This window comes from Bos indicus x Bos taurus, chromosome 28 (assembly GCF_003369695.1).
Source record: "Bos indicus x Bos taurus breed Angus x Brahman F1 hybrid chromosome 28, Bos_hybrid_MaternalHap_v2.0, whole genome shotgun sequence".
Taxonomy (NCBI): Eukaryota; Metazoa; Chordata; class Mammalia; order Artiodactyla; family Bovidae; genus Bos; species Bos indicus x Bos taurus.
The window spans coordinates 35838596-35866204 of record NC_040103.1 but is presented as its reverse complement, the minus strand read 5'-3'; the positions used below and the strand labels follow the sequence as shown (position 1 = coordinate 35866204).

Below are 27609 nucleotides of genomic sequence, written 5' to 3'. Positions count from 1 at the left end.
AAACAGAAAAAATTCGTCATTTTTGTACTCTTGAGAAACTAGTGGTAGAAAGCTCTAGAAAAGTCACAACCAAACATGAGCACCAACTCCATTACAGCACACACCCTTCCAGCACACTGCCAGCTAACCTTTCATGCTAGGACAGGGTCAGAAAACTTTCTGCATGAAGGACTAGACGGTAAATATTTCTGACCCGTCTACGTAGCTGCTTTTTAACTCTGCTGTTGGAGCGTGAACACAGCCATTGACAATATATAAATGAATGGGCATGGCTGTATTTCAATAAAACTTTATTTATAGACAATGAAATTTGAATTTTGCATGATTTTCACATGTCACAAATTATTCTTGTTTTGATTTATGTTCACTTAAAAATGTCTGAAACCATTCTTGACTCACAGGTGAGGCAAAAACCAACAGCAGGCCGGCTGTGGCACAGGGGTTGCAGTCTGCAGATCCCTGTGCTAGAGGGGAAAACCTACCCTTGCTGAAGAATTCACAGTCACCGTGGAGCTGTGCTCTGCAGCCTCTGTTGATCTGAGGAACCTGCCCAGGGCCTGTGGCCCAGCACCAACAGTGTGACCACACTGACAGTACAGTGTAACTGTCCCCTCGGCTCAGACCCTCTTCAGGCAAACACTGAGCGCTCCTTCAAGGGAACCCGAGGAACCTCCCTAGGCAGTCCACTGGTTAGGATTTGGAGCTTTCAGTGCCAGGTCCCAGGTTCAATTCCTGGTTGGGGAACTAAGATTCCATAAGCCACACAGTGTAACCAAAAGAAAAAAAAAAGGTCACCCAAGAGCTCAGTTTCTGGAACTCAAGGATGTTAGTCTGCAGACCGGAGAGGAAAACCAGTGAAGAAGAAAGAACAGTAAAAATTCTGTGTCACCCCAGATGGCGATGTACCCCATCGTCCCAGGCTTCTGAGGACTGGGCATTTTCTCCAGAGAAAGGGACACCTGGGTTCATTACACTCATAGCATCTTGTTCAGGCTCTCTGAGTGAGAGCCCCTCCCGGGAGGGGTAACACTGTTTTTCTCCTGCTTCACCCAACCCACTAGAGCCAGGGTGGGCCGTGTGAAAACGTTCCTGGAATTTCTACATATAGGATTTCAGAGCTGCACGAGCCCCAGGCAAGTGGAAGGGGAGCCAGGTGCTCAGTGAGTCCGCAGGAGAGAAGTGGCCACAGCCCTCAAGGAAGCAGGAACTGCTCACTCCACTCCAGAGGGACTGTCCACAGGTGAGCCGACTTACCGCGGGGTCAGGCACGCAGCAGGAGAAGGGCACCCCACATTTCTCACGGCTGTAGCTGGCGCCACTGCAGTTGAAGTAGACATTGAGGTCCCAGTCTTCAGGGCCATACGCCCCACAGCACTGGTTCTGCAATCACAACGCCAGGGACCATCAGAGCTCCAAGCACAGGGTGGTGTCTGTCTGAGGGACGAGGGATTTGGTGTGCCTCTATGTATCACGCAGAGAAATCAAGGCCCACCCAACGGACCTGCCATCACAGGGACGTGACCAAGGTGACCCTGGTGGTCCTACGGAAGGGAACTGCGTCCAGGCCCTGTCTGGGCCCAACACCCCGGGCAGCGCCCTGGCCTCAGCTCTACTCCCTCCTCACCCTGGAACTTCCCCAACTGCCCCCTAACCAGCCCAGAGCAGGCTTCTCGTTCTCCTTCCTATATGGTCCTCTATCACCTGGCAAGAGAACACCTCCCATGGTCAGTGTGCCTTCCTCCCCAAGAAAAGGCCAAGCTGACCCCAGTCACCTTTTGTGTCTCTACAGAAAACAGCTGCTGAACACGTACTCCCAAGGAAAGAGTTACAACTAGGGTGAATGGTAATGCAATCGAAGCTTTGCCCCCGACCCAGGGTCTCATCCTCCTTTCCCACAAGCAGTCCCTATCTGGTGAAGCAGCAAAGAAAACCTCCCTTTGTCTAAAAACTCATAAAACCAAGTGCACTGAGAGCAGCTTTGTGACATCAGCAGTGTCCCAACCAGATGTTGTTTTTGCACTTGTCCTTAGAGCTGACACAGTTACAGCCCTAATTACAAGCCCACAACCAGGATTTCTGCTTTACTTTCATTTCTGAGGTAAAAGCCCGTCTCTCTCCCACAACCACCCTCCAGGGTTCCAGGCGCTCTAACGAATACCCAATATTTCACCATGAGGAGAGGAAGGCAGTGGAGGAAACTACAGTGTCTTTAAGGCCAGGGCAGAGACCTGGATCCTTGATACCAGCAAGCCCCAGGCTATGTGGAATCGAGGAGCCTTGAATAGAAAAGGAAAAGGCGCCTCAGGCAGTGCTGTCAGGAGGGGGTGGGGTGCCGACTCTCACAGACGCACGCGGGTCTCTACCAACAACACAGGAAGGATCTCTGATCACATAAATGGGTTTCGCTGGATCGATCTCAGGATACGTGAAACACGGGGCAAACAAGTTCTGGTTAATAAGGAGAACAGATCAAAGTTATTTTTAATGCTATTTTCTTCTCAGAACCAAAAGGTTCCCTATAAAAAGTTTTTGAGGAAGCTAGGCTTTTTGGCTGGAGAAGGCAATGGCACCCCACTCCAGTACTCCTGCCTGGAAAATCCCATGGGCTGAGGAGCCTGGTAGGCTGCAGTCCATGGGGTTGCTAAGAGTTGGACACGATTGAACCACTTCACTTTCACTTTCCACTTTCCTGCATTGGAGAAGGAAATGGCAACCCACTCCAGTCTTCTTGTCTGGAGAATCCCAGGGACGGGGGAGGCTGGTGGGCTGCCATCTATGGGGTCGCACAGAGTCGGACATGACTGAAGTGACTTAGCAGCAGCAGCAGGTTTTCTGGTAGAGCAGAGATCAAACAGCAGCCTTGCACAGGCCGGCATGGTGGGGAGTGGGTTTCTCCCGGGGGAAGGGAGGTAAGGGATGGGGGACAGCTGTGGTCCCAGCCTCCAGGTGCAGCCACACACAACGGGGATGGAGGTCAGACGAGAAAAGGTCACCGCCTGGGACTGCTTAGACTAACCTCCGGGGACATATTCCAGGGAGGTTACATTCCTCTCGGTCTAAAGAAGTTTGCTCCAGGCGGCTCTGTCCTCTCAAACAGGAAGGGGAAAAGGTCCCGGGAAGGAAAGGGACAGGAATAGCCTCAGACAGGGAGTCATGTGCCTAGCTCTGCCCCTCAGTGCCCACAGGGCCCAAGGGACTGTGGCTGTCTGCGTGGTCAGGGCTGGAGAGGTCCAGGCCCGAGGGAGTGGGGGTGGTCACGAGTGAAGCTAGACTGCCTGCCTGAAGCACTTGGGGGACAGTACGCTGAGCAAGCCTGGCCCATCAGCACACAGGAATGGACAAAGCTAATCTGTTCAGAGGCAGGGGTGGCACCACCCTGGCCTCCCTGCTGAGGGCAGAGCTGAGGAAGGAGGGTCCAATGTTCCTCACCAGCCTGGGCCCCCAGCCACGCACACAGACTGAAGCCAGGACAACCAAGCTCTATCAGGGAGAAGGCGGGCGTGGTACTTACGGCTTTCTGAAGGGAGTCAATGAGGTTCTGCAGGTCAATGTCATCCCGGTAGGATCTGATGTTGCTCTCAAAGAACTCCCGGAACCGGTCCCTCACCCAGTCCTGGAACAGGAAGGCCAGCACGGCCACGGCCAACTCCAGGAAAAAGATGAGCACGATGGTGCTGCAGAACTGCAGGGGGGACAAGCAGGGAGTGGGTGTCACCGCACCTCAGCCTCCCAGCCAGACCACACCCCCACCTGACCCAGAACCTCTGCCTCCCACTAAGAGCACGGGCTTGGCAGCCAAGAGACCTGCGCTGGAGCTGAGGAATCCCACGTGATGGGCTGGGTACCCTGGTTTCACCTCATCCCTGCTCACATTGCTGCACTATTGGTAAGAGTCAGATGAGTGAAAGGACAAGCAAGCTCCAAGACAATGGGCCAGCCATCTCCTATGAAGGAGCACCCCTCCAACAAGGAAACCCCACAATAGGAATGAATGGCTATCCTGGCCTACCAGGCTGCCAGCTCCTTTAGTGTAGGGACTGTGCCCCAGACATCCTATCTGACCTCTCTCCTCACACCTACAGCCATCGCACTTGCTAGAAATCTGTCACTCCTACTTTAGGGATAAGGAAACCGAGGTTCACTCAGGTCACATGCCTGAGATGCAGGACATCTGAGTCCCCTGGCAGGGCTCTTGACAACTCTGGAGTTGCTAATGTTATCAGTACCTACTCTGTGTGCATACAATAGTCAACTGCGTTAAAACGTCTGCAGAGCAGAGGCACCACGGGGGTGGAGTTCTGTCAAAGCCACTGCAGCCACAGGTCCACACCCCTCTGTCAAGGCGGGGTTCCGGCCTGCGGAGCTCGTGTTATCACAGCCACTAGCACTGGCCACACCGCACACTAAGCATTTATGCTATAGCCAGCAGTATCTCAAAATAAGACACACACACACACACAAACATACATACGTACAAGGCCTCCCAGAATGTAATCTCCATTCACAGAGAAGCAAGATAACCAAACAAAAATGAAAAGCATGGGGAAAAAAAAAAGTGTGTTTTGCTTTTTAATTTAAGCCCAGAATAAAAGGCTTGGTCTAATAAATTCAACAAATAATATATTGCAAAATATGATTATGTGTTTCCCCCACCAGGTGCTATTTAATTTTAGCTGAACGCATTTCAAAATAAATGTGTATCTAAATATAAAACTAACTCTTAGTAACTCAAAGTTCTGCCAGGAAATCGAGGATTCTGCACTGTACATCCAACAGATTCATACCCACTGGAGAAGGCAAAAGATTTCCTAACATTATTGACATCTTCTGATCTTAGCCAGGAAGGGCAAAGGTGACCAGCAGACAAATAGCTGGAACTGCAGGGGGCAGATAAAAGGTGAGGGAGGGGCAGGTGACCCTGCCCACTAGGAGCTGAAAACCAGAGGGGCCCAACTTTTCCCCGGCTGAGGGCCTACTTCATCTGAGTGTCTCCTGGAACCTTACCTTTTTCAGGGGGCAGCAGGGAACAGAGGGCTGCCTCCTCCCCTCACTGCCGGATCCTGGGGCAGGCTTGTAAGAGTGGCTACCTCGCCCCACCCACTCCAGCAGGTATAAGGCTAAGCCTGTCCTACAGAGCCTGCACTCCTACCTCCCCCACCATACTTCCTCCCACCCCCACTCCGGGCCACTCACAAAGTTGAGCAGACAGATGTTCTCCCGCAGGGCCCCCACGCAGCCAGCAAAGCCCAGGGTGAACATCACCACGCCCACCATCAGCACCAGCACCACCGGGTCAATTCCATGCATCCGGGTCACTTTGGTGAGGTCGGATAGCACCCCCTGAAAGAGGCAGAGAAAGCAGGGTAACATCAGCCTTGAAGAGTTGAGAGTGCCCTGGGGGGACTGAGCTGCAACTAAATGAGGACAGGGAGCTGCCTTCCAGGGCTGTCTTCTCGTTAAGTGCCAGGCCAGCGCATGGCCTTGCCCCGCTGCCCTCTTAGAGGCCCAGCAGATCTCTGCCTCCCTCAGCTCCCAGTGGCCCTCCTGCTCCCAGACTCCATCTAGGCTGTCAGTTCCTCACAGGCAGACCCCATGCTTCTTTTGTAGCCTGTAGGATATAGATGGGGTGAGAAGGGGCCCTGGGGGACCCTGTGGTCAAGGCACCCAAAGGCCCTGGCCTTTGGTCATCTGGCAGCTGACTCTGCATTCAATTCATGGAGAACGCCATTATTTTGAGATGAAAACAGCTTCAACACGAACAGGCTTGTGAACAGCACAGGCACCAGGGACAGATGAAGACAGCACTGTCCGCTGACTTTTCGTGACGATGCAGATGTCCTGTATATATCTGCGCTGTTCAAAATGGCAGCCACTGGTCACACGTACTATTATTGAGCACTTTAAATGAGGCCTAGTGGAACTGAAGAAGTGCATTTTAATTTGTATTTCACTTTAATTAATTTAGATATAATCAGCCACATCTGGCTAATGGGAACTGGAATGGACAGAGCAGTTCTACAGGATTCAACGGAGGAAGAAGCAAAGAGCAGCCAGGCCAGACGCCCAGGGGGAACCGGGCAGCCAGGGTAGCCAGGCCTAGGCTCTGGGCCCGATTGGCTGAGATGCTGCTGCTCCGTTCTGGTCACACGGTGGCGCTAGGAGTCATGGTTTGCACCAGCTTCTCGGTCACTAGGGCAAAGGGACATGGCACTGCAAGCACTTAAAGGGGCCTAAACCTAAAGGCAGACCGTATCCAGTTCCCAAGGCCATGGCAACAAAGCCCGCAGACCTAAGTGCTCCTGCCTCCTTCTGAAAGTAAAGAGAGGCTCCACTGAAGGAACAGAGGGCCCTGGGCCTTAGGCTTAAGAGAAAGCTTTAGCTCTCACTGTTTCCTGCCTCGTCTCTCCACCTCCCCAGTACCCACCGACTTACGGTGCAAAAGGTGCACCAAAGGTCCACTCTGCTCACATGCGGTCTAGCCCCCTCCTTGGAGTTCCAAATGCCCCTTGTCCTTCCAGACAGTAAGAGCCTGCTTTCCTCTCCTCCCCCATCCTCCATAGGCTGGGCAATGAGGTTCGTGGGCGCTAAAGATGTGCCCCTGCACTGCAGGGCACCCAGGGGGCACAACCCAGAGCCTAACTCCCTGACTCAGGGGTCCTATCCATGGGCGAGAACGAGAGCTTCAGGAATCACCACAGCTGTGCTCAGGGACCTGCTGGCTCCAGAGGCACAGTCCATTCCAGAAGGTAGCCCCTGGCCTGCCCTGGACACAGCTCTGGACACGCCCCGGGATGACTCGGGACTTCTGGAAACGGAAGAGAGGGCTCTCCATGCTCATGGGGCTCAAAATCCCAACTGGCCCAGCCTTGGCCTCTAGCAGCAAACCTGCCACAGGGAAGCCAAGCTAGCCACAGGACCCCAAGAGTTTTCATCACAAGTTAAGTAACTTCCAAGAACTGGCTCTGTAAAGGTTAATGACCACAAATCATTGCCCTGCACAGGAGGGGCTCTCTGGGGAGGAGTTTGGAGAAAGGGACAATTAAAGCTGAATGAACCTGGTGGACTACTGCTCAGGGTTCCAGTGACAGTCACACCTACCTTCTCGCTCCACGCCCATAATCCAACTCCGAGGAAGACAACTCCAGCCAGCTGAGCAGGGCAGGGCAAAGAGAGAGAAAGTTAGGTCAGAAACCAGCTCCACGAACATGCTTCTCAGAGGAGGGACCAGACTGCTAGTGTCAGAGGGGGTTCCTGGCTCATGTCCACGCTGGGCAGGCAAGGCAGCCCCTCGGTCCCTGCAGACGACAGGGACTCCAGCTGAACGGTGGGACAGTGAGGCTCTTCAGGTAACTCACACCTGTCTTCCCCGACTGCTGGGACAAAGTCCTTCAACCCCAGCTGGCCCCATGCTTGGGAGAGCAGAAACAAAGATCTCGAACAGTCTCTGATCAGGAGAGACTCTGGGGTCAGAGACACTGAGCCACACCCTGCTTCCTTCCTCTTCCACAAGTCCCTTCTCAATGCAGTGCACTGCCTGGTGTGAAGAGGACATCATCCCTTGTGACGCCTTCAAGGGCTCCCAGTGCAGGTAAGGCTCTGCACAGGACTGCCACCCTTCTTGGGTCCCAGCCCTGGAGACATACTCCAAGCACAGAAAAGCAGCTGCCAGGCTGAGCTTCCTCCCCTACCATACTTACACTCTCGTGGCGGGACACACCTGTGATCAGGGAACGCTGGGTTATGTTACTGAATTAAGAGGCCTGCACTGAGCCATGTGCCAACCCCAGAACCGTGTCCCCCAACCCTGACCTCTCATCCACAGGAGCCCACTGGTGCCAAGGTGCCCCACCTGCCCCATGACAAAAAGAGACCCTCCAGATACACCCCACAGCTCCCTACACCAGGAAGGGTTTTCCAGAGCAAACACCTCGTGGTCTCGGAAATTAAGCAGCCCCCTGTTGTTCTGCTCAACTGCCGTACATTCTGCTGGCGTTGTGCCGCCATTTATCAGGACCTGGTGATAAACAACAGGGCAAGGTTCTCTGTGACTGCAAGTTTCCCAAGTGTGTTCTCCAGATCCAGGACCCTCCTGCCCACTGCAAGCCCCAGGAGGCTGGACTCAGAAGAAAGGCCTTTGGAGAAAGCCCGGGAGTTCCCAACCTCCTCTGGATCACAGGCCACTTTCAGAAAATGTGCACATGCCCCACATTTTGGAGGGAATTTCAGAGGGTTCACAGACTCCTCATTGCTGGTTCCCACAGCAGTCTGTGGACTTCAAGTGAAAAAGTCCTGCTAAGTGACCTGATCCGCCCGCTCCCGCCCCCCGCAACTTGACTAAGTACCACAGGGGCCGACAGGGCCAGGACGAGAACTCTGAACCCAAGTCTCCCTGAATCCAAGTTCCCTGACAAGTTGATGATTAATCGCTCTATCCATAACTTCATTCCCTTTCTTGTCCCACCCCGTTCTCCTTGAGATTAAGGAATATCAAAGAAAAGGGGAGACTGAAACCGAGCAGAACCCTGAAGGACCTTACCGGGTACAAGCCCCTCCATGACCCCTGCTTCTTGTTGGCCTCCCCTCCCCCTACCTGTTCCAAAGAGCAGATTCAAGCAGTTAATGATTAGAATAATGACACAGGAGTCACAGGACTCCCGATTCCTCCAGAAGGGATTTAGATAACAATCTACCACTATCTTTAAGTTGTTCTGCAGAAGTAAGACCCCCACTCTGTGGAGGAGGGCAATTACACATTGACCACAAGAAGTGTAGACCCCAGACTGGTTGGAACGGGAAGGCTGATGATTCAGATTTCTGAAACATTATCTGTTCAACACTAACCAATCAGAAGAAAGTCCACAAGCTAATCACATACCCTGTGGCCCTCACTACGAACATCTGCCTTTAAAAACACTTGTCTGGATTTATCTCTGGGCTTTCTATTTTGTTCCATTGATTTATATTTTTGTCTTTGTGCCAGTACCATACTGTCTTGATAACTGTGGCTTTGTAGTAGAGCCTGAAGTCAGGTAGGTTGATTCCTCCAGTTCCATTCTTCTTTCTCAAGATAGCTTTGGCTATTCGAGGTTTTTTGCATTTCCATACAAACTATGAAATTATTTGTTCTAGCTCTGAAGAATACCGTTGGTAGCTTGATCGGGATTGCGTTGAATCTATAAATTGCTTTGGATAGTATACTCATTTTCACTATATTGAGTCTTCCAATCCATGAACATGGTATATTTCTCCATCTATTAGTGTCCTCTTTGATTTCTTTCACCAGTGTTTTATAGTTTTCCATATATAGGTCTTTAGTTTCTTTAGGTAGATATATTCCTAAGTATTTTATTCTTTCCGTTGCAATGGTGAATGGAATTGTTTCCTTAATTTCTCTTTCTGTTTTCTCATTATTAGTGTATAGGAATGCAAGGGATTTCTGTGTGTTGATTTTATATCCTGCAACTTTACTATAATCATTGATTAGTTCTAGTAATTTTCTGGTGGAGTCTTTAGGGTTTTCTATGTAGAGGATCATGTCATCTGCAAATAGTCAGAGTTTTACTTCTTATTTTCCAATTTGGATTCCTTTTATTTCTTTTTCTGCTCTGATTGCTGTGGCCAAAACTTCCAAAACTATGTTGAATAGTAATGGTGAAAGTGGGCTGAGGAAACCAGAAGGAAAAGAGACACACGTGTACCCCAATGTTCATCACAGCACTGTTTATAATAGCCAGGACATGGAAGCAACCTAGATGTCCATCAGCAGACAAATGGATAAGAAAGCTATGGTACATATACACAATGGAGTATTACTCAGCCATTAAAAAGAATACATTTGAATGAGTTCTAATGAGGTGGATGAAACTGGAGCCTATTATACAGAGTGAAGTAAGCCAGAAAGAAAAACACCAATACAGTATACTAACGCATATATATGGAATTTAGAAAGATGGTAACAATAACCCTGTGTACGAGACAGCAAAAGAGACACTGATGTATAGAACAGTCTTATGGACTCTGTTGGAGAGGGAGAGGGTGGGATGATTTGGGAGAATGGCATTGAAACATGTATAATATCATATATGAAACGAGTTGCCAGTGCAGGTTCGATGCATGATACTGGATTCTTGGGGCTGGTGCACTGAAACAACCCAGAGGGATGGTACAGGGAGGGAGGAGGGAGGGGGGTTTAGGATGGGGAACATGTGTATACCTGTGGCAGATTCATTTTGCTATTTGGCAAAACTAATATAATACTGTAAAGTTTAAAAATAAAATTAAAAAATAAATAAATAAATAAATAAAAACACATGTCTGAAAGCCTTTGGGGAGTTGGGGTCTTTTGAGCACAAGTTGCCCATTCTACTTGCTGGGCTTTCTGCAATAAACCTTGTACTTCCCTTCACCACAACCTCGTGTCAATTAACTGGCTTTGCTGCAAGTTGGGCGAGTGAACCCAAGTTCCGGTCAGTAACAATTCAGTAAGCAGTGAGGGAGAAGACCCCGATCCTGAGTCTCAGTTCATTCATTTACTCACTCATTCGTGCAATGGACACTGAGCAAATGCTAGGCACCACCTCAAGCACTGGAGACAGCACTGCACCACGCGGCCAAAGGTCCCTCTGCTGCTGAAACATGGGTGCCAAGGAGCCGACATGAGGTTCCTTCCACCACATCACACCGATCCCCAACTTTTCAGTCCTCCCATTGGATTAGCCAGCTGATAAAGGACTTCATTTTCCTTCATGGGGTGCATGACTTTCCATTCCTGAGTGTCTGACACTGTGCGGTAAGCAAGCTGGAAGGTGACTAGTTGCTCTCTGCTGAATCCTATAGACCTCCCTCCCCACCATTCCTCACAGTCTCTGATGACTCACTTCCCTCTTTCCAAGCTGGGAGGTCAAGTCTTTTGCCTTAGCTTATCCACCCTCATCCAGCACAGTGGTCATTCCCTCCTCCACTGAGGCCCTCAGCTTTGGGGACATGAAGGGTACACACATGGTTGTCTTTCACTCTCCCTGTCATTCCGCCTCAGTCTCTTCTGAGGGCTTTCCCTCTTTCAGTTCAGTTCAGTTCAGTCACTCAGTCATGTCCGACTCTTTGCGACCCCTTGAATCGCAGCACGCCAGGCCTCCCTGTCCACCACCAACGCCAGGAGTTCACTCAGACTCATGTCCATCGAGTCAGTGATGCCATCCAGCCATCTCATCCTCTGTCATCCCCTTCTCCTCCTGACCCCAATCCCTCCCAGCATCAGAGTCTTTTCCAATGAGTCAGCTCTTCACATGAGATGGCCAAAGCACTGGAGTTTCGGCTTTAGCATCATTCCTTCCAAAGAAATCCTAGGGCTGATCTCCTTTAGAATGGACTAGTTGGATCTCCTTGCAGTCCAAGGGACTCTCAAGAGGCTTCTCCAACACCACAGTTCAAAAGCATCAATTCTTCAGCGCTCAGCTTTCTTCACAGTTCAACTCACATCCATACACGACCACAGGAAAAATCATAGACTTGACTAGTCAGACCTTTGTTGCCAAAGTAACGTCTCTGCTTTTCAATATGCTACCTAGGTTGGTCATAACTTTCCTTTCAAGGAGTAAGTGTCTTTTAATTTCATGGCTGCAATCACCATCTGCAGTGATTTTGGAGCCCCAAAAAATAGAGTCTGTCTATTTCCCATGAAGTGATGGGACCGGATGCCATGATCTTCGTTTTCTGAGTGTTGAGTTTTAAGCCAACTTTTTCACTCTCCACTTTCACTTTCATCAAGAGGCTTTTTAGTTCCTCTTCACTTTCTGCCATAAGGGTGGTGTCATCTGCATATCTGAGGTTATTGATATTTCTCCCAGCAATTTTTATTCCAGCTTGTGCTTCTTCCAGCCCAGTGTTTCTCATGATGTACTCTGCATAGAAGTTAAATAAGCAGGGTGACAATATACAGCCTTGACGTACTCCTTTTCCTATTTGGAACCAGTGTGTTGTTCCATGTCCAGTTCTAACTGTTGCTTCCTGACCTGCATATAGGTTTCTCAAGAGGCAGGTCAGGTGGTCTGGTATTCCCATCTCTTTCAGAATTTTCCACAGTTTATTGTGATCCACACAGTCAAAGGCTTTGGCAGTCAATAAAGCAGAAATAGATGTTTTTCTGGAACTCTCTTGTTTTTTCCATGATCCAGCGGATGTTGGAAATTTGGTCTCTGGTTCCTCTGCCTTTTCTAAAACCAGCTTGAACATCAGGAAGTTCACGGTTCACGTATTGCTGAAGCCTGGCTTGGAGAATTTTGAGCATTACTTTACTAGCATGTGAGGTGAGTGCAATTGTGTGGTAGTTTGAGCATTCTTTGGCATTGCCTTTCTTTAGGATTGGAATGAAAACTGACCTTTTCCAGTCCTGTGGCCACTGCTGAGTTTTCCAAATTTGCTGGCATATTGAGTGCAGAACTTTCACAGCATCATCTTTCAGGATTTGAAATAGCTCAACTGGAATCAGAGGCCTCTAAATGCTGGAGAACCTCACTGTTCAGTCCTGACCCCTGCCCTCCCCTAACCCTTGGATAATCTCATAACTCACACAGCTGACGCACAAACCCCAACCTCCAGCCATAGCTGATCCCGAGTCAAACACACCAATGACTACTTGACCTGTCCTCTAAATACGACCAGCAACATTTCAATCTTCACGTGCCCCCAAAGGGAGCTGTGGTCTCCCAGATCCCCAGCGGCTCCTCCCAACCCCACCCCACCCCCGCCCCGTTCTCACTAAATGGCACTACTGACCATCTACTCTTAAGACAGAAAACCTCGACCTCAGGCTTGACCACTCTGGACCTCCAACTCCACATTCAACCTACCAGGACCTGCTATTAGTCCTACCTTCAAAATACGTAAAGAACCCTCTCTGCTCCCACCTGTCCATGCCATCACCCCTGCAGGGACCTCGCCACTGTCTCCCCACAGGTCCTGAGCAACTAGAACAACGCTTTAATAATATCAGATCACCCTCCTCCTCAAAATGCTCCAATGACTTCCTTTTACACGTAGAATAAAATTCAAACTCCTTCCTGTGGCTCACAAGGGCCTGGGTAGCCAGGCTGTAGCCCACATCTCCAACACTATCTCCAACCCATCTCCCCAGCCCCCGTCCCACCCACCTACCCGCCCCCAATCCCGGCCATCTCTGCTGAATCCTAGACATCCCTCCCCACCATTGTTTCTTGAACTCACCCACCTCACCCCTGCCTCAGAACTTTGACTCGATCCCTTAGCCTAGAAGGTTCCTCCTCCACATCCCTTCCTGGCTTCCTCCCTCACTCCATTCAGGTCTCTCCAAATTTCACCTCCTCAAACACACCTCCCTTTGCCATCATGCGCAGACTGTCTCCCCACGCGTCAGTCCTGACCTCCTTCCCTGCTGGATCTTCTTCAAGGTACTCATCCTAGACCACGTGAGCTGTCTACTGTGTCTCCTCCCCTACTTAAGCCCTCTGAGGGCAGAGAAGTTTTCTATTTTGTTTAGGGTTGCCTGACCACTTTCCAGGACAGCCCACCCACCACCATGTACCACACGGGATGGTGAGGGAGGTCTGGCCCCTGCAGCCCTCTCGCTGAACACAATCAGCCTGAGACACCAGCTCCGTGCCACCACAGCCCCGTTCTCCTCTCAAAACAACAGGGCTCCAAGAATAAGAGCTCACATTTTTTTTTTTCCCATTCTGTTTCAAAGGAAGAACTAAAGTTAACTTGCAGCAGAAAGACAGGAACTGAGGTGGGGGGTTGGAGGGGTGTCACATGCCAGATCATGGGTTCAATGAACACTGGCCCAAGGCAGGAACTTCAAGGACTAACAGTTGTTTTAGAGACAAGACTGAAGGAGGGCCAGACAGGGAAGTGACCTGTCTGGAAGCTCAAACAGCAACCTCTTGAATGAGCCAGGACTCTGGCCAGCTTGGCATGGCTCCCTGAGGAGCCCCTTCCCTGGCCAGCCCCCACCCCCCAGGACAGATGGTCTGTGTAGTTGGGCTGCCCTCTTGGCTACCAACCATCTGGGAGTGCCTTCCAGCCTCAGAGTAACCTCCTTTGTTTCTCATCTATGACCTGATTAAATTCCTTCTCAAAGAACAGAGTCCAACTCCCACCAGTTTGGGAGGAGCTCAAAGAGGACAGCCTTGGACCATCAGGTTAGCACACTGTGGTGGTCACCAGGGCGAGTAGCACCACCCTCTCCTGGGTAACTGATGCTACATTAAACACAATATACCTAAAGAGGCCCTCCACACCCCATAACACTGGTACTGTTACCCCTATTTTTCAAATGGGAAAGTTCAGATGTAGGATGATTTGGTTATTGCCTAAACTCACATAGCAAGCTGGTGGAGAAGTCAAGAAACAAACCTATGTGTCTCTGACTGTCCTGACATCACGTTATCTCACTGCACAGGGCAGCCGCGAATAGTGGGCACCAGCATACGCCCTCCACCACAAGGGGCAGTCACAAGTGCCCAGTGGTGTGGGAGGCTGCAGAAGGGGCTTCTAGGGTGTGCAACAGTAAAGCCAATGGAGGATCACTCTGTGTCCAGTCAGGACCCCTGTGGGGGTCACTGTGAAGATTCAGGAATAACCTGAAGCAAAGGTCCCCTGTGTAAGAAGGTGAGAGGTTTCCTCTGGGGCACTCTGGGCTGGTCCAGCCCTGCTTTGTTCTGGAAGCCCACATGGAGTCAACTTGCTAAGTGGGCAAGTCTTTACCCAGCAGGTTCCAGACACGATGGAAGTGTAGACACCTGGCTAGGTTTCGCCGGACTGGAGGAGGATTCAAACACCAAGTAGGTTGAAAGCAGCCCCTCATCACCCACAATTTAGTGGCCCTAATCTCTTACAAGATTTCATTTCAGTGTAAAAGTGCTCGGGCCCCAGTGCCTTTCCTCCACAAGATCAAGACAAACCACCAGCAGCCGTAAATGTTTTCAGGCTGCTGGCCTGCCAGCCCCTGACTCTTGTAGATTCCTTTAGCTGAGGCAGGCTCCTCTGGGCTACCTGAGGGAGGCTCCAAAAAGAACCAGAAGGAAACCCAGGAGGAAGCACTGAAACCCAAAGGAGTCCTGGGCAGCGCTGAACAAACAGCATGGGTCAGTTGGTCCTGATTCCAGCTCTACCCTACAAGTTCCTTGTGAGAGGACTTGTGTGGGTCCAGAAATTTCTCTGAACCCGTTTTCCTTTGCAAAATGAAGGTGACCCCTCCTGGGTCAAAGGAGGGTCATAAGGATTCAGTAAGCATCCCGAATAATGTGCTTACCCTGGGGTACTGAGCGAGCCCTGCCTTGCCTTGGAGGCAGAGCAGAGTCCTGGGGTGGGGGGCCTTCCAGACCTTATCAGCATTTGCTGGATTGAAGACACTGTGCCCCACCCTCCAATGACTCACAGCTTTGTCCTGACACAAGGTCAGAAGAGTAGAGTTTAAGGAAATAGGTGCCTCCTGGAGGCAAGTGAAATGGGGAAAGGATGATGGATAGAAAACAGGGCAGGGAGTAGAAAAAGCTATAATAAAACTGTTTCAGCTCTGTTCCTAACTCATCTTGTGGCTTTAAGAAAACCACTTCTCTCTTCGACTTCAGTGGAAGCCAATGATCTCCAAAGACCTCTGTTTCTCCTGCTCCCTAAGCTCCGCCACCATAAACCATGCCAGGTGGAAACCCAATGGTCCTGGCACTCATTCTCCAGAACTGGAAATCCTGGCCTGGCAAGTCCAGGGAACACCAGAGATGCCTGTGGTCACGTGAAAGGATGCCAGAGATGGCACAGATCTTAGACCCAACCTGGCCCTGACAGCCAGTGCGCTGAGGTCAAGATGAGGAGGCCCTGCCCTTCCAGACTGCATCCACTCTGGAGCATAAAGAAAGCATAAAAGGGCTGCTTCTTTAAAAAAAAAAAAAAGCTTAAACCCAGCCACTTCTGGGTGGGAGTTTGGAAGTTCTGGGAGGCGGAAGGGATGCTGGAGCCCAGCTTCCTCATCTCAGAGGGAAACAGGCCCTGGGCGGGTCAGTGCCTTGCCCTGGGTCACACAGTTATCACACACCAGCCTTTCCTCCTGCCGGAAGGGCGGTTCTGAAAACCAGAAGCATGTGTGCCCTTCCCACAGAGGCTGTGAACCCCTGTGAGGGGCCGCGCCAGGATGGGGAAGGACACCCCACAGGGCCCTGGGGCAGCTTCCACAGACACTCTGTGCTCCCAGATAACAGGGGGCCCACGCACACAATGCCTGGGCCAGGGATCTGACTCTGGTCAGCCTTTGAAAGACACGAAGGCGGAGGATGGTTACAGGCAGCGGCCCCAGGCGATAGTGAGAACCCCCAAACCCGCCTCACCCCTGTCCCAGTCCCTGCCATTGCTGGCACAGATGGATGATTAACAGTGAGTAGAAAACAAGATACTAAGCTGAGGGTCGGCAGTTCCAGAAGCCAAATAGTAAGTATTTTCAGCTTTGCTGGGTGGAAGGTCTCTGTTTCAGTTACTCAATTCTGCTGTTTTCACAGGAAAATGGGCAGGGCTTGTTCCAAAAAAAGTCGTATGTGCAAAAACGGGCAGAGAGCCAGGTTTGGCGTGCAAGCCATAGTCAGCCACGTCCTGCACTAAACTATCATACCGAAACCATCTGAACTGAGACAGGATTTCCTTCAGCTCAGCCACGTGAACCCCAGGACATCCTATAATTCGGGTCTCCAACCCTGGTATGTTTCTATATCACTTCAACAGGTCTTAATAGCCTAAAACTACAAGTAATTCAAATAATATGTTTCCACAATGGAATATCCCACAACAATGAGAATCAATGATCTACAGCTACGTACCACAGCAAGAATGAATCTCAGACAAAAGATGCAAATTCAAAAGACTTGATATGGATTGAAATTTATGTCACTCCAAATTTCACATCTTGAAGCCGCAGCCCCAGTGTGATGGTATTTGGAGACGGGGAGGTTAAGTGCGGTTACATGAGGTCATGAGGGTGGAGCCTCCATGAATAGAGGAAGAGAGACCAGAGCTTGTGTTTTCTCTCTCTCTCTCTCTCTGCCATGTGAAAACACAGCAGAAAGACAGCCACGTGAAAGCCAGGAAGACAGCCCTCACCAGAACTTGACCATGCTGGCACCCTGATTTCAAACTTCCAGCCTCCAGAAATGGGAGAAAATACATTTCAATTGTTTAGGCAACAAAAGCAATGGCATGTGGTAATGGCAGCCCAAGCTGACCAAGACAGGAAGAATGCTCGGGCAGAAAAAGTGTATCTAGCATCCAAACAAAAGTGACCAGATAGACAAGAGGTAAAACATGACCTATAAAAAGGAAAAAAAAAATCAGTAACTGGAAACAAGACAGGAATGAGAGAGAAGATGGAATCAGCAAAGACTTCAAAACAGATACTGTAAATATACTCAGATTTACAGGAAAATAAGCAAAGAGAGAAATAGAAAATATTAAAAAGATTAAAATGGAACTATAAGAAACAGAAAAACCAACATTAGAAATGAAAGATTCACTAAATGGGTTTAACTGCCAGTTAGACACTACAGAAGATGAGTGAACTCAAAGAGAAAGCAATGGGAACCATCTAAATTAAATGATGCAGGGGGTAGAAAAAACAAAACTGAGCAGCATCTCAGTGACCTGTGGGACAACAAGGAATTCAAGGCGGGGATGGGGTATATATTTAAAGAAATAATAATTGAAGTCATCCCAAATTTGATGAAAAATATAAACCCACAAATCCAAAATGCACAATGGACTTCAAACAGAACACAAGAAAACACACCAGCACACATCATGATAAAATTGCTGGAACCCAGTAAAAAAGAGAAACTCCTGCAGTAAGCCTGGAAGGGAAAGAAAAGACACTTGTATAAACAGTACACATTTACAAGATATTTAACCAAATGAAATGAAAACATCTCAAAATGTGTGGGATACAAAAAAACATGGAGCATCACCAAACACAGGCATACCTTGGACATACTTGGGTTCGGTTCCAGACCACCACTATAAGACAAGTCACACTACACTGTTCGGTTTCCCAGTGCATATAAAGATTGTCTTTATACTATACTGTAGTCTAATAAGTATGCAATAGCACTATGACTAAGAAAAAAATGTACATATCTTAATTTAAAAATACTATACTTCTAAAACATGCTAACCATCATCTGAGCCTTCAGCAACTCATAATCTTTTTTACAATAGTGATGAATCACAGATCCCCATAACAAATACAATAATGAAAAAGTCTGAAATATTCCAAAGATTACCAAAATGTGAGAGACATGAACTGAGCCATTGCTACTGGGGAAAATGGTGCTGATAGACTTGCTCGAATCGGGGTTGCCAGAAAACCTGCGATTTGTTAAAACTGCTGTGTCTGGGAAACACAATAAAATGAGGTACTTACACTATAGGAAAAAAGAAAGATCTAAAATCAATGACCTAATCTTCCACCTCAAGACGACAGAAAAAGAACAGCATGATCCCAAAACACATAGAAGAGAGAAAATAATAAAAAGCAGAAATCCACGCAACAGGCTGGAGATGGATGGTGGTGATGGATGAAGAGCAATATGAATGCACTTAATGCCACTCAACTGGGCACTTAAAAATGGTTATAATTCTAAGTTTTGTTACATAGGTTTTACCACAATTTTTAAATATAAAAAATTTTTAAACTTTTTAAAGAAATTCATGAAATTAAAAACAGAAAAAAAAAAAAAAAAACCAGAGAAACATCCCCTAAATTAAAGGAAGCCAGATCCAAGAGTGAAATTTAATTTATAATGACAGAAGGCAGATCAATGGTTGCTGGAGGAGGGGTGGGGGGAGAATGATTACAGAAAAGTGCAAGGACTGTTGCAGGAGTGATGGAAATCTTTGATATCTTTATTGTGGTGATGGTGATTATACAGAGTATACAGCTGCCAACTCAGTGAACTGAACATCCGAAATGGGTACATGTTATCCTATTTAATTTACACCTCAATAGACGTGATTTTTTTAAAACACATTTCTGGGAGGGGAAAGGTAAAACAAGGTGGGAGTAGGACACTCCCCCACAGATGACAAATCTCCCCGTCAGACTGGGCCATGCTGACTATTTGCCAGAAGCAGAGTTACTCAGCCCTGACACCACCCTGTGAGTGTGTAATAATCACATGTCCCAGGCAATAATCACAGTACACATACTGCCCATCATTGCAAATTCCTCCTGGTGGTCCCAGCCTCAGATGCGCCTGAACCAATGAGATCAGGAGCTGAGGGCCTGCAAGGATCAGCCACTTCCAGTTCAAGTGGAGTCTATAATTAAGTAATCCTTGCCCTCTGTCTTGGCAAGCCAAAATATGGAAAAATACACAAACAAACACATACCTGTGTGGGCCAAACGATAAGGCAATCTATTTCCTCTGAACTGGGGCAGTCCTTCTGGTGAATATGATTATATAAATGTGTCAGGCCAGTCAAAACAATGGATACACCTTCTGACCCATTTAATCTCACCCTTGGGAACCTATCCCAGCAAATAATTTCTCGTCCTTTCCCCAAAGGCAAGAATCTGTGTTACAAAAGCTAATCACAACGTCCTTATCCAGGATAGTAGAAAGACAACCTAAATGTCCGATAAGGGAATTTTCAAAGACGTGGTCAGGAAGTCTACTTGGCAACCTGGAATGCTCTATCCTAAGTGATGCTAATACAAAAACTCAGACTGCAAGATGATGAGGATACTTTCACCAAGTGAAACTGAGTGACCACAGACAGGAAAATGGAGCCTGTAGGAGGGAACACAGTAAAGCTGGGAGGCCTTGTGTAGTTCTCCAGAATTTCCAGGCAAATACAAAAGTTCAGTATATAAAATTGGAAGGGGAAAAGGTAATACTTCTCAGCAGTGAAAGCGAAATACTCTACAAACATTATTAAACACTAGACTTTTCCATTCTAATTGCATTAAACAACCAAGAAACGGAAGCAGAGAAACCATCTGTGTGGGGATCAGGCCTTGGGGTCCAATATCACATGGACAGAGTTCAGCTCAAATAAGGGCAATTCTCTAGTGGTTAGAACGATCCAGAGTCAACAGCCCATTGTAGGGTCAAAGAGACTGTCCACACACAGAGAGGCCACAAACAGGAGCGAGGGCAGGGAGCTGCTGTTAAGTCCTTCCACGTTAGACTGGCTTTGCCTCTCTTGGGCAGGGTTAGGATTAGGGACTGTCCTGTTTTGCCTGGGGCAGTCCTGGGGCACATCTGCTGTTCCGGCAAAATTCTTAAAAACCTCTCATTCTTTAAAGTTTCCCAACTTGGACCACAAATTACATGCTTACCCTACTCATGGGAGGCATCTGTTACTTTGAAGGAAGGGGCCTCAAGCCATGCTGGTCACAGAACACAAATGTCCATGTTTCTCACCCAGAAACAGGCTGCACATGAGGCTCAGGAGCGAATTCCTGCATTTTACAAGCAAGGAAGCTGTGGCTCATGTCACTGAGAAGGCCCAGGGCAGGGGCTCTCTGTGAAACAGGCTGATCGTCTGTGCCTACCAGGGGCCTCGGTTCTACACTTTTAATCCATCTCTGAAATAGATCCTGGCAAGGGCTTCATCAGAACCTTTGCAGATTAAACTCAGTGTTTGAGGTGGTAAGCAATCCTGGAGTTGCCAGCGTCATCGGAATCATCCCTCATTGAGGATACACTCAGTAAAACCAGGGAAGCCCAAATTCTCTCCAGAATCAGGTGGGGTGAGAATGAACAAAGACAAAGGCTGTATATGCCTCTCTCAGCTTCCCTTCCTCTGAAGTCAAAGTGAGATATTTCAAGAATTTTAATCATAGTGAGGCTTCCCTGGTGGCTTAGTGGTAAAGAACCTGCTTGCCAATGCAGGAGACACGGGTTCCATCTCTGGTCTGGGAGGATCCCACATGCCACAGAGCAACTAAGCCCGTGTGCCACAAACACTGAGCCTGTGCTCTAGAGCCTGTGAGCAGCAACCTCTGAGCCCACATGCTACAACTACTGAAGCCCTGGAGACTGTGCTCCTCAACAAGAGAAGCCACCGCACTGAGGGGTCTGCACATCGCAACTGAGAGTAGCTCCCGCTTGCTGCAACTAAAGAAAAGCCCGTGCAGCAATGAAGACCCAGCACAGACAAAAATAAATAAATAATTTTTTAAAAAGGAAAATTAATTGCAGTAAAGTACTGGAAAAGGTCAGTTTTCATTCCAATCCCAAAGAAAGGCAATGCCAAAGAATGCTCAAACTACTGCACAATTGCACTCATCTCACACGCTAGTAAAGTAATGCTCAAAATTCTCCAAGCCAGGCTTCAGCAGTATGTGAACCGTGAACTTCCTGATGTTCAAGCTGGTTTTAGAAAAGGCAGAGGAACCAGAGATCAAATTGCTAACATCTGCCGCATCATGGAAAAAGCAAGAGAGTTCCAGAAAAACATCTATTTCTGCTTTATTGACTATGCCAAAGCCTTTGACTGTGTGGATCACAATAAACTGTGGAAAATTCTGAAAGAGATGGGAATACCAGACCACCTGACCTGCCTCTTGAGAAACCTATATGCAGGTCAGGAAGCAACAGTTAGAACTGGACATGGAACAACAGACTGGTTCCAAATAAGAAAAGGAGTACGTCAAGGCTGTATATTGTCACCCTGCTTATTTAACTTCTATGCAGAGTACATCGTGAGAAACGCTGGACTGGAAGAAACACAAGCTGGAATCAAGATTGCCGGGAGAAATATCAATAACCTCAGATATGCAGATGACACCACCCTTATGGCAGAAAGTGAAGAGGAACTAAAAAGCCTCTTGATGAAAGTGAAAGAGGAGAGTGAAAAAGTTGGCTTAAAGCTCAACATTCAGAAAACAAAGATCATGGCATCTGGTCCCATCACTTCAATGGGAAATAGACGGGGAAACAGAGGAAATAGTGTCAGACTCTATTTTTTGGGGCTCCAAAATCACTGCAGATGGTGATTGGAGCCATGAAATTAAAAGACGCTTACTCCTTGGAAGGAAAGTTATGACCAACCTAGATAGCATATTGAAAAGCAGAGACATTATTTTGCCAACAAAGGTTTGTCTAGTCAAGGCCATGGTTTTTCCTGTGGTCATGTATGGATGTGAGAGTTGGACTATGAAGAAGGCTGAGTACCGAAGAACTGATGCTTTTGAACTGTGGTGTTGGAGAAGATTCTTGAGAGTCCCTTGGACTGCAAGGAGATCCAACTAGTCCATTCTGAAGGAGATCAGCCCTGGGATTTCTTTGGAAGGAATGATGCTAAAGCTGAAACTCCAGTACTTTGGCCATCTCATGCGAAGAGTTGACTCATTGGAAAAGACTCTGATGCTGGGAGGGATTGGGGGCAGGAGGAGAAGGGGACGATGAGGATGAGATGATTGGATGGCATCACTGACTCGATGGACGTGAGTCTGAGTGAACTCCGGGAGTTGGTGATGGACAGGGAGGCCTGGTGTGCTGCGATTCATAGGGTCGCAGAGTCGGACACGACTGAGCAACTGAACTGAATTGAACTGAACACATAATATAAAACTAACCATCTTAACCATTTTTAAGTAAGACTACTCAGTGGCATTAAGTACATTCACAGAATTGTCAAACCATCACCTCCATCCACAGGTATCTTTCCATCTTGTAAAACTGACACCCTGTTCAACAGTAACTTCCCACTTTCCCTTCCCGCAGTCCCTAGTTCCCACCATTCTACTTTCTGTCTCTGACTACTCTACGTACCTCATATAAGTGGAATCATAGAGTGCTTGTCCTTTTGTGTCTGGCTCATTTCACTTAGCATAATGTCCTCAAGGTTTACCCATGTGGGAGTACATGTAGGAATCTCCCTTATTTTTTAAGGCTGAGTAATATTCCATGGATGAGATGGTTGGATGGCATCGCTAATTCAATGGACATGAGTCTGAGTAAACTCCAGGAGCTGGCAATGGACAAGGAGGCCTGGCGTGCTGCAGTCCATGGGGTCACAAAGAGTCAGATATGACTGAGCAACTGAACTGAACTGAACCGAATAGTCCATGGCACGTATAGACTACATTTTGTTTATCCATTCAACCTTCAGTAGACACCAGGGTGGCTTCTACCTCTCAGCTATTCTGAATAATGCTGCTATAAACAAGGGTGTGCAAATACCTCTTCAAAATCCTGCTTTAAATTCTTATTGATATATGCCCAGAAGGAGAATGCCTGCATCATTCGGTAAATTTTTTCACTTCTGGAGGAACCATCATACTTTTTTTCCACAGCAGCTGCACCATTCTCACCAATGGTGCATAGGGATTCCAATCGCTCTGCATCCTCGCCAACATTTGTTATGTTCTTGTTTTTAATAATACGCATTCTAAGGGGTGAGAAGTGGTATCTCATTGTGGTTTTGATTTGCATTTCCCTATGTCAAAGTGAGAGTCCACCCTAGAGACAGATCTAACACAACCAAGGAATGATTATAAATTTAAAAAACCAAAAGAAGGGTAAAAAATATTAGTGTCCTCAAAATGCTGTGTTGGCAGCATTTCCCTGACATCCCTGTGATGAAAACCCCATGAAGCCCAGCTCCATGCTCACCTAGTAAAACATGCAATTCAGAACAGACACAAATACTGGGGCATCCGTGTTTCTTGCCTCCAGTAAGTATTAAATGTTCCATGGAAAAATCTTGGTCCTAAAGTTGGAAAGAGACAGCTTAAAGAAGAGTACTACAGGTATTTGCTATAAAGAATGTTACTGTGAAAATAATTCTGGATGGGGCAACCTGCTAAATAAAACCTCTGCTTGTTCCAGCACCTAGAACTGGTCAAAGAATCAACAAGTTGCTTCTTCATATTCAAACCTGCCTACTGAGCCCAAGTCCACCATTAAGGCTGTCATCCTGCTCCACTGCTCACTGTTAATTCATCAAAATCAAACAAAAACTCTCGGCAGAACGATCCAGCAAAATAATCCAAGGTGGAAGAAGACATAAATTAAACAAGATCGGCTGAGTTGGTAACTTTTGAAGCCAGTTGATGGGAGCATGGTGGTGGTGGTGGGATGGGGTTGGGGGATGTTTCATTATATTGTTTTATTTCTGTAATTTCTCCATTTAAAAAAGAAAACTCCTCTGAGAAGGCATACCATATTACACATTTTCAGAAACCTTGTGAAGCAGGAAGCAGGCAGGTGAGAGCAATTCATAAAGAAATTAGCTCAGGTGGGAGTCCAGACTGGCACCCAGGAGCCCCGGCTGCACCATGTACTTCTAGAAGGGCTCTACACCCCAGTTCTCAGACCTCACTCCACATTTCCAGCCCCTGCACAGAAGACAGAAAATCTGTGCCTAGAACTCAGCAGGGAGGGGCCAGGCGGCCTCCCCCTCTCATTTTCCCAACCAAGCTCTCCGTCCTTGTTTTCCTGACTGTTCCTTTTTGTTCCATCCCATTCTGCCCCAGTGGACACCAACTAAAAAATGATTAGCTCTCAACCACACACATAGCCAATTCTGCAAAACTCTGATAACACTGCAGCCCCCTTCAATAACCAAACAGACCTGCTACAATTCTGGATTCATGAACTCTACAATTTGAATTTGCTGCTGCCAGTGTATTATACTGGGTAGGTTAGTAAAGCTTCCCAAGAGCAAAGAATCTGTTCTGAAGAGGCTTTGAAGAAACGGAGATTCCCAGGCCCTCAGCCACGGCGGCCACAGGAGAGTTTCACTCCAGATGCAAAAATCAGGATGAGAGTCAGAGGTCGAGATGTAAGGCCAGCAAACACAGCTGGCCAGCTGGCTGAGGGGTACAACAGCTGGGTGGACAAAGCTGAAAAGGTCAAACCGCCGGTCTAAACCAGGTGGCTCTGAACTGTGCATCTGGCTGGTGGGTGGGGACTCCAGGTGGGGCCAGAAGGCTCCCCTCCACACAGGTAGCAATGCAGGTCTGGACGTCACACATCTCAGGGAGGGGCAGCCACAGCCCTCCCATTAGGAGGGGTCCACAGGAACCACCTCAAATGTTCAGCACTGCTCTACTACAGAGGCAATGAGGTGGTTGCTAATGAAAGGTTGTCTGGGACCAGAAAAGTCCTGGGGGAAACAGCCAAGCCACTGAATCCCACCCTATTTCTCCAGGACAGAAACCCAGCCCCCCACCGGATAAATCATCAGGAGATGATGCTGGAAAAACAAGGCTGAAAAGCTGAGGAGTGCGGTAAGTCTGCCTTATTGTCAAGCGTCCCAGTCCAAATAGGAAATGTCAAAATCCTCAGCAGAGGCACACGTGGCGTCATGACCACTCACCCTGTTCCTGTCTCCATCTGGTCCCCCCAGACACAGGCTGCAGCCCCAGACACCAGAAACGGTGCTTATATTAAAGGGAGGTTTTAAAAAGTCTCTGTGTATGGTCACGTGGTCTTGTTCTCCTGCACAGAATCAATGTCTGCCTCTGTCTGAACCAATCCCACCAACATGCTCCGATATCCCTCTTAACCCCTTGACTGTCTCCAGCTAGTACCCAATTTCTCTGCTTTTCATTAAGGCAAGAGTCCTTGAAAGAACTGTCATGAGTCACTGGTCTCCACTCTCTCACGTCCCATTAGCTCCTGGGCCAACTCTAGGTGGGTTTCCACTCCCCAGCAGTTCTGGTCAAGGTCACAACCTCCACCTTGTCAAAGCCAATGTCAATATTCTGTTCTCACCCTACTCCTCTCTACATGAAGGGCTTCCTCTTGAGACTTCCATGACACAAAAATATCCTGGTCTTCCTTTGACCTCAGGCCACTCACTCACAGCCAACTTTGGAGTGGACTCTCCTCCTCAACCCACCTCTAGCATCCCCACCTCCGTATTCAGACTCCTCCTCTCCTCTCCTTCAATAATCTGGTCACCCTTTCCTCCGATGGTGGCCAAGACTTTCATTTCCAGGAAACTGACAACTCCAAGTATCTGGCTAAGAGATCTTTCTAACTCTTCTGCCCCAAATTTCATCTCAGAACTTGGGACCACCATCCATCTCTTCACTCTTCAGAATCTTTCCAAAATCAGATGACACCATCCAACTTATAACCTACCAAGCATTATTAAAAGGAGCAGAAAGTAATTCCAGCTACTTACTGGGAACCACTGAGTCCCACATGACCTGGCTTCTTTGTGCCCACGTCCTAACCTGTGTTGCCCATGCCCTGCACTCACTCAGACCCAGCCACATGGCATTCCTTTTGTTTCTTGCACACACCAAGCTCATTCCTGCCTCAGGACCTCTGCTGCTCTCCCTACCCAGCGCTTTCTTCCCAAGACCCCACATGGCTGTGTATTCATTAATATTCAGGTCTCTGCCCACAAGCCTTCTCTTCTGAATGTCCTTCCCAAGCACCCTGGCCAAGTGGCTTCTCCTTCCCTGCTCTGAGGCTCTTAAGCTAATACCTCTGCCAGTTGAACCCCAGCATTACAAGGGCAGGGCTTTACTACCCTTGCCCACCCTTACCTCCTAGAAACCAGGACAGGGCCTGGCCCACAGTCCAGTGTGCACAAAGGACCTTACAGTTGATGTCTCACTGGGGCATTCCTGGAGTGTGGGTGGAGGGAAACGGGGTCAGAGCCCCAAGCATTCCTGAACCCCCAAGGCTTCCTAAACCCCCAAGGCTGAAGAAGGGCACCTTAATCTGGTCTTTAATCACTTGGCCTTCTCCATCACAGCACTTTATGGTCTATTTTATAATTTACTTGTTACTGGCTTCATGAGGGTAGAGCAATGACTGCCACCTCATGGGGGGCCAGGTAAACCCAAAGTACGTGAAGAAGAACGGTTTACTAATTAAGGACAGAGAACACAGCCGCTCTCAGCCACTCACCCAGAAGACGATGTTGTAGCTGAAGAGGAGGTACTTGTACCAGCAGCTGACCTCGGCGTTAGAATATCTATAATAGTGCATCTTCTGAGAAGCAGGATCTGTGGAGAGAGGAAGAGTGATGAGATGGCAGGTTCAATTTTTCAAACCATCTCCCCAAAATCTGCTCCCCAAGGAAGGAGCAAAGGCAAGACACAGACTCCTGAAATTCCCAAATTGTCCCATGTTCTTTCAGTAGTCCAGACATAGGTTTAATATCAATGCCAGCTATAGGTTAGACAAAAATCAGCAAAGTCAACTTTCCATAAACAGCCAAAAGAATAAGAGGAAAATTTTTCAAAGAATGGAGAATAGCAATTTCTAAAAAGTGTCTTGTGGACTTCTGCTGGGAACCTTCCCAAACATTTAGGTCATCACCTCTTCATTGGGTATTTACTCCCCCACTTCACAACAGGGAAACAGGAGTTCAGAAAGGTCATGTGACTTGCCCAACAGCAGGACAAAAAGCACAGCGTTCAGGACCCACACCAAGGCAACGTAGGGGTAGAGACAGCGGTCCCCGCAATCCACGTTCTTCCCACCCACTGCTACCCGGGGCTAAGCAACCAGGAGTTGAGGGAACCAAATGAAGAAATGAGGGCTCGACTAGTGAGAGTCGAGTTTGGGAAGAAGAGATGAAGAGCAAGTCTGGGCATGACCTAACAGTGGCCAGTCAGGAGAA

The 27609-nt window shown here is 48.2% G+C and overlaps 1 protein-coding gene across 1 annotated transcript in view; it reads right to left on the bottom strand.

The window, feature by feature from the left end:
• The window catches only part of TSPAN14 (tetraspanin 14), a 57806-nt gene that overhangs the window by 4598 nt on the left and 25599 nt on the right, over positions 1 to 27609 (bottom strand). The window contains exons 2-6 of the mRNA XM_027530496.1: positions 26892 to 26989; positions 7099 to 7149; positions 5194 to 5340; positions 3512 to 3682; positions 1255 to 1380 (exon numbers count right to left, since the gene is read on the bottom strand). Coding sequence (XP_027386297.1) covers positions 1255 to 1380; positions 3512 to 3682; positions 5194 to 5340; positions 7099 to 7149; positions 26892 to 26972 — 576 coding nt within the window. The 5' untranslated portion in view covers positions 26973 to 26989. The remainder of the gene's footprint in view (positions 1 to 1254; positions 1381 to 3511; positions 3683 to 5193; positions 5341 to 7098; positions 7150 to 26891; positions 26990 to 27609) is intronic.